At 38.9% G+C, this 7,601-nt stretch overlaps 1 protein-coding gene across 1 annotated transcript; it reads left to right on the forward strand.

The window, feature by feature from the left end:
* The first annotated feature begins 1,197 nt into the window (after window positions 1-1,197).
* Window positions 1,198-2,289, forward strand: LOC128585960 (ras-related protein Rap-1A-like). Its single transcript, XM_053591400.1, has one exon. It carries the CDS (start codon window positions 1,299-1,301, stop codon window positions 1,851-1,853), a length of 555 nt encoding a protein of 184 aa, XP_053447375.1. The 5' UTR covers window positions 1,198-1,298; the 3' UTR covers window positions 1,854-2,289.
* Window positions 2,290-7,601: the final 5,312 nt, after the last annotated feature.

Raw genomic sequence — 7,601 nt, forward strand, 5'->3', positions numbered from 1 at the left:
TTGTAAGATGCACCATAGGAGTGGTCCCACCAATTGCCCTCCTTCCACCCATCCTCCCCCATTCCCTCCCCTCCTTTTCTCCTTTCCCCATATTCTTAGGCTATAATTGGGTTGTAGCTTTTGTATGAAAGCTATAAATTAGTTTCATAGTAGGGCTGAGAACATTGGATACTTTTTCTTCCATTCTTGAGATACTTTGCTAAGAAGACTATGTTCCAGCTCCATCCATGTAAACATGAAAGAGGTAAAGGCTCCATCTTTCTTTAAGGCTGCATAATATTCCATGGTATACATATACCATAGTTTATTAATCCATTCATGGGTTGATGGGCACTTGGGCTTCTTCCATGATTTAGCAATTATGAATTGGGCTGCAATAAACATTCTGGTACAAATATCTTTGTTATAATGTGATTTTTGGTCTTCTGGATATATATAGTAGAGGAATTGTAGGGTCGAATGGCAGGTCTATTTTTAGATCTCTAAGTGTTCTCCATTTTTCCAAAAGGAACGTACATTTATTTCTTTAAGGAATCTCCATACTGTTTTCTATAGACGTTGTACTGATTTGCAGTCCCACGTCTATAAGCATTCCTTTCTCTCTGCATCCATGCCAGCATCTTTTGTTTCTTTGATCTTTTAATAATGGAAAGTCTGACAGAGATAAGGTGATTTTCATTTAATAATGGAAATTCTGACAGAGATAAGGTGATTTTCATTCACATTTCCCTGATGATTAGTGATGTTGATTTTTTGTTGTTGCCTTTTTCAGTTGTTACTTTCAACATGCAAAACATTTCACTGTCACTCTTGGTAACTTTGAGCTTTTCTTGGCTTATCGATTTATAATTTTCTAAACAACTTTTACTCCAAACTCCTAGCTTCTGTTTGATCAAATCCCAGCCACGCTAAATAAAATACTTTAAACCATTACTTCTTTATGAATAAATTTATTTTCCACTGTGACATAATTTCTCCTGAGATCACAGAAGTGGGCGAAACAATATCCTTTCGGCAGGTTCTTCTAACAACCTATTAAATTTAGAACTAGGTCCTTCAGTCATTTGTGAAATTTAGGTGGAAAGAATTCCACTTTGCCCAAATTACTTGATACCTATAGTGGCATAGACTTCTTTTCCAAATAATTATGTTTTGAAAATGAGGCCTGACACCTAAAATTTCTGCTTTCAGGAGCAGGAGCAGGAGCCACGGCCGAGAGGAGGGAGGAGGAGGAGGAGGAGGTGGAGGAGGCGCCGGACCCGGGAGGGGGGATTATCAGTATTTAAACAGACCACATCATGTGTGAATACAAGCTAGTGGTTCTTGGTTCAGGAGGCGTTGGGAAGTCTGCTCTGACAGTTCAGTTTGTTCAGGGAATTTTTGTTGAAAAATATGACCCAACGATAGAAGATTCCTACAGAAAGCAAGTTGAAGTAGATTGCCAACAGTGTATGCTTGAAATCCTGGATACAGCAGGGACAGAGCAATTTACAGCAATGAGAGATTTGCATATGAAGAATGGCCAAGGGTTTGCACTAGTATATTCTATCACAGCTCAGTCCACATTTAACGACTTACAGGACCTGAGAGAACAGATTTTATGGGTTAAGGACACAGAAGATGTTCCAATGATTTTGGTTGGCAATAAATGTGACCTGGAAGATGAGCAAGTAGTTGGCAAAGAACAGGGCCAGAATTTAGCAAGACAGTGGTGTATCTGTGCCTTTTTAGAATCTTCTGCAAAGTCAAAGATCAACGTTAATGAAATATTTTATGACCTGGTCAGACAGCTAAATAGAAAAACACCAGTGGAAAAGAAGAAGCCTAAAAAGAAATCATGTCTGCTGCTCTAGGCCCGTAGTCAGCAGCAGCTCTGAGCCAGATTACAGAAATGAAGAACTGTTGCCTAATTGGAAAGTGCCAGCATTCCAGTCTTCAAAAAATAAATCCGAAGAGGCTTCTCCTGTTTTATATATTATGTGAAGAATTTAGATCTTATATTGGTTTGCACAAGTTCCCTGGAGAAAAAAAATTGCTCTGTGTATATCACTTGGAAAATAAGACAATAGTATTTCTCCTTTGCAATAGCAGTTACAATAGATGTGAAAATAAATATACTTGACTCTAATATGATTACACAAAAGAGCATGAATGCATTTCTAATATTAGATATTGCTACTATAATCAAATGATTTCATATTGACCTTTTTACCATGATTCCTCCCTGTCAAGCACTAAAAAGTTGAACCATTATACTTTATATCTGTAATGATATAGATTATAAAATTTCCCCTCAAACTCAAAAAAAAAAAAATTTCTGCTTTCAAAGCATTGTTGAGGAGACACATGTAATAGGGCGGAATTGACTGCCTTTTGGTCTTTATTCATGGAGTGGGCTTTATCCTCACAAATTGTCTTCTAAATGAACTGACCATAAAATAAAGGATTCTAATAACCCTCCTTGTAACGTTTATGTTTTCTCATAAATTTGTCCCGATTCAGAGCTACTACTTACTTTGAACTTTTATATAAATTGAAAGAAACACCTCTTCCTGAATACTTTGTTTCAGTCCGTTACAACAATATCATAACAAATGCGAACATCTGCATCTTTGATGAGAACAATACCCCTGAAGTTGTACAATGTACAGCCTGCATAGCAGGCAGTACATAGCAGCCCTGGTGCCTCTCTCCCTTGGCTCTACTGCACATTCACCTAGATGGGGTAAGAGAAGAACCTGAGGCCCAGAAGAGTAAAGCAATTCCTCCATAAAGTCTCATAATACATGGCAATAAAACCAAAGGGAGAGACCTAACTTCCTGGCACTTACGACCAGGATAACCTGAATCTCTCTCAGTAATCCTCCTAGGCTTGCCAACCTCCCACTCGGTGGTAATGCTCCAGCATGCCCTGGAAGGATGACATCAGTGTTACCTCTGTTCAGGGATAACACGTTAAGTAGGAAAGAAGCCTTGTTCTGGTAAGGAAATTCATTTTCTGATGTTGTATTTATCATCGTTGGCTGTACTCACGCATAAAAGGACTGTGGTGATACCCAACTGTCTACCTCACAGACTTTCAGACTCTCAAAAGAGATAATCTATATTAACATTTTGTTAACAATACAATGCTCTGACCTGATAAGATATTATCACTTTGAAGTTGAGCAAGGTAGCTCACAAATGTAATCCTAGCACTTTGGGAGTCTGAAGTGGGAGGACTGCTTGAGGCCAGGAGTGTGAGACCAGCCTATGCAATATAGTTAGAACCCAGTCTGTACAAAATATTTTTAAAAATTAGTTGATCTTGATAATATGCCCTTGTAGTGCCAGCTATTTTGAAGGCTAAGGCAGGAGGATACTTTGACCTTGGGAGGTTGAGATTGCAGTGAGCTATGTTAGTTTCAGACTCCAGCCTCGGTGCGGTGGCACTTAACACTCAGCCTGAGACAGAGAAAGACCATCTCTCTCTCACACACACACAAAGAGAAAAAAAAAAAAAGAAAACACTTTGAAACACAAAGAGATTTAACAAAAGCAAAAAAAAAAAAAAATGTAAAAGTAAAACTTACTGACAGTAGGAGAGATTGGGATGGGCTTACCCCCGGGCTTATTGTAAACAGACTTAATTCCAGAGTCTACACTTTTTCTATTTTTGCTGCCAACTAACCAGGTGACATGCATCCAATCCAAATTCATACCCAGCTCCATGCAGCTATTCTATAATAAGAATACTATTTTCTGCAACACTTTTCATCGAGGTATTTGTAAGTATACTTTAGTCAGTAATTAAGTCTTGCACCATCAAGTCAGCCACTTATACTTTAAAGAGAAGTTGTAGAATTTTAAGGCTAAAGGCTAATGTCTGGATGTGAAATATAATTCACTAAAGTTCATTCCTCTTCTCAGATGCATATGATCATCTTGTTTTAACTTTTTTTTCTTTGTGAAGTAAATGGCATATAAACTGGATGGGGAGCTAAAGAGCCTTGGCACAGTAGACGTGCTACTAGGGACCTGTGACCAAACCCTGACTTTGCAGCACCTGGCCTTGTGCCCAAGGTAAGTCACTTTCTGTTTCTGGACCTCAGACTGTGCACAGTAAAGAACCTCGAAGTCACTGGTGTCAATGGTTAAAGCATTCTTATGCAGACATGAACTGATTCGTACTCAAGGGAAGATTAAATACCAAACATCCACACTACAATTCAAATGTGTGTTCTCTCTGAATGCTTTTCATCTTCTCTGCTGTGTCTGTTCTTTGCCCCCACACCTCTCAACCTGCTGATCTAGTGGAAGTGAACACCAAGGAGACAGTGATTGATTGGTTCAAACCAATGAGACATAATCAGATCACTGTTTTGAACAGCAAACACGTCTCAGGGAGTTTTCAAATGATCCATCAACCTGATTGGATTACTACTGACATACCCGGACCTCTTTGGTGATTAGATTTAGTTAGTGCCTGTTTTTGCCCCCAAGGCTTCTTCTGGCTTCATTAGACACTCCTAACATTTAAAAGTGCTACACACTGGAACAAACTGTCATAAGCTATCCTAAGCCTCCTCCTGCTGAATCTTCACAAATATCCCCCATGCTTGGCTTCTCTTTGAAGTCAGCAGACAGGAATGCTTGATTAGATTTATTTAAGCTTCTCTCCCATCCTTGCTCCATGTTGCTTTCAAAAGCCTCATGTCAGATTTACCCTGAAGAGGTGACAGAATGAAGATGAAAAATGGTCGAGAAATGATGTCTTATATATACAGGTGCGTGTGTGTATATATATATCTCCCTTCTTTCCAGACACATGGTGCTACTATTACAACATTCCTTTCTGTATATCCTACCTAATCCCCTGAGTAGGAGGAGCCTGAAGGAGTTCTTCGACACTCTGCCTCTTTCAACTATGTGGGATGCCTCTTCCTTAGAAACCACAGAGATAATCAATGCCTTGTGAAGGCTCTCCTCCTACGAAAATAAGAATGATAAGGAAACGAATCCAAGAAAGTCTTAAAGCGCTACTTCCAGTTTTGTTTTGTTTCGCCAAAGGTCTTGCTGTATGATTTGGGGCTGACACCTATCTCCTGTGGGCCCCTCAATTTTCAAAGGGGACTTCTGCTCATTGCTTCTGGTGTGTGTACCCTTATGTAATTCCATGCCTTGAGTGCAAGTGGGGTGTGTGACTTGCATCTTACCAAAAGAATGCAACAAAGGGGACGGGATATACGTAATTATGTCACATAAAATTGCAATGTCCTTCTTGCTTGAGACTCCTTCTTTCTGGCTGTAGGAAGCAAGCAGCCATGTTAGGAAGTGGCTGATGCAGAAGTAGTGGAGGGCTGGCAACAGCCAGAAAGGGACTGAGGCTCTAAGTCTGACAGCACACAAGGAACAATGCTGCTAACAACCACCTGGCCTTACAATCGGCTCTCTCCCCAGTCAAGCCTCGGGTGAGACCTCCAACCCTGGCAAACACTGATTGCAACCTTGTAAGACACTCAAACAGAGGAATCAGCTAAGTTGTGTGAAATCCTGCCCTACAGAAACCAGGAGATAAGAAATGTGTGTTGTTTTAAGCCCCATGTTTGCATTAATTAATATCACTACACAGCAATAGGTAAGCAATACAACCCCCAGTTTAAACTGCGTTAAATTTTTTTCTTTCTTCTCTTCCTATTTCTTTTCCCCACACTTTTGCTCACTGTATCACCGCTTCTCCAATACTCTCCCTCTTTTTATCTAAATTATTTCTATGTCTCAAGGTTAAATGCATTGGCTCTTAGTTCTCTGGTTTCTTACGATGGCAAAGTAAACTATCAGTGTTTAAGAAGCTAGAACTTTATTTTGTTATAATACCACTATATAGGGATAGTGGCATTTGCTTTCTAAAATCTAAATGGATGATCCAGTGTCTTGTATATAAAAAAAAACTCAAAATTGTTTTCTATAATTAATAAAGGAAAAATATATTACAGTTTCAATTTGTATTGAGGAAAAAGTACAGTGGTACTTAATTTTTAATAAAAATATTAAACTACTGAAAGAAATAAGTGTTCACAGTTCCTCAAGCCACACACATATTGCAGGGATACCCCAAATTTTGAAACTAGGTTTCAATACTCCACTCATAAAGGCTGTAAATACTCAGCGGTAGGAACACTTAACCATGGGTTAATAAAAAATAACTTTAGAAATAATACTTCTCGTTTTGCTTATTATTTTTTGCCTTTGGAAATTTTTATTTCCAAGATAGTACTCATTGTGGAATTCAAAAAAGTTGAAATGTATATTAAAATCTGTCTTTGAAAATTATCTTTAGAAAAAGAAGACAATTTACTTGCTTTCAAGATGGAGTATATTTTAAATAATTCATTCATAAATACAAAAGATTCTGTTAAAAAAAAATCCTCATTAAATTGCTCATAGTAATAAAAAAGAACAGTCAGATGCTAAAATGATGAAGTTTAAAATAACCCCAGGAACTAATTTTGTTTGCAAGGTCACAGTGAGCTCAGACAGGGCCAGATTTGCCCCTTGCCTTTGACCAGAGCTCTCAAAGGACATGTGTTGGCCCAGGGGTCTATGGGAGGTAGAGTGACTCACCCAAGGATGCTCTTGTTCGTACAAATACATTCCAGCACTGGCCTGAGACGCAGACCAAAGTGCCCTTGAGCAATCAGAAGAGTAGAAGCTTTGTCTGCACTGGGGGACTAAGAAAATATACAATGTTCCTTCCAAAGAGCAGTTGAAACCAGATAGACCAAAAAGGGAGGATCTTTGAGTCCAATATGAAAAGAATTATAGATAACTGTATAAAGAATTATAGAAAACCAAAATGAACTTGCCTCAGAAAAGCAAATGTTGACGATCCCCTGATGAGAAGAGAAGGCTAATTGCAGTTCTCGTCCTTGCCCCTGAGTTCCCGGCACTGGTTCTTTCTCTGAATTTTACCATTCATCTATAGAATAAGACACAGCAGGGGGACTGGAAATGTGTGTATAAACACATGTAGACGCGCTCATGCAGATGTGCATGTAAAGGAAGTGGTGTGAAGAGGAAAGTAGAGTAACTCCCATATCCTACCAATTGAATGTGTCTTCCGGCTGGGCACGGTGGCTCATGCCTATAACCTTAGCACTCTGGAAGGCCGAGGCAAAGGGAAGATTGAGCTCAGGAGTTGGAGACCAGGAGGAACAAAAGCCAGAGCTTGTCTCTACGAAAAATGGAAAAATAAACTGGGCATTGTGGCAGGTACCTATAAAGCTGAGGCAGGAGGATCACTTGAACCCAGAAGTGAGGTTGCTAGGCTGATGCCATAGCACTGTAGCCTGGATGGTGGAGCAAGAGTTTGTCTCAAAAAACAAACAAACAAACAAAAACAACATGTTTTTCAATCAGTTCTTTTCAGGGCTAAAGCTTCCTTACCCCTACCACCACCATCCTCAATATATATATATATATATATATTTTTATTTTTTTAATAGAAAGCATGAGAGAATGCCAGAATGCTTTGACTATTTTATTAATAGAATAGTGAAAATATTGAAAAGTTCTTTGTAATCCAAAGGCTTATACATACGCTAGTATAAGCATATGCAATT

This window comes from Nycticebus coucang, chromosome 5 (genome assembly GCF_027406575.1).
Source record: "Nycticebus coucang isolate mNycCou1 chromosome 5, mNycCou1.pri, whole genome shotgun sequence".
In the NCBI taxonomy this organism is placed as follows: Eukaryota; Metazoa; Chordata; class Mammalia; order Primates; family Lorisidae; genus Nycticebus; species Nycticebus coucang.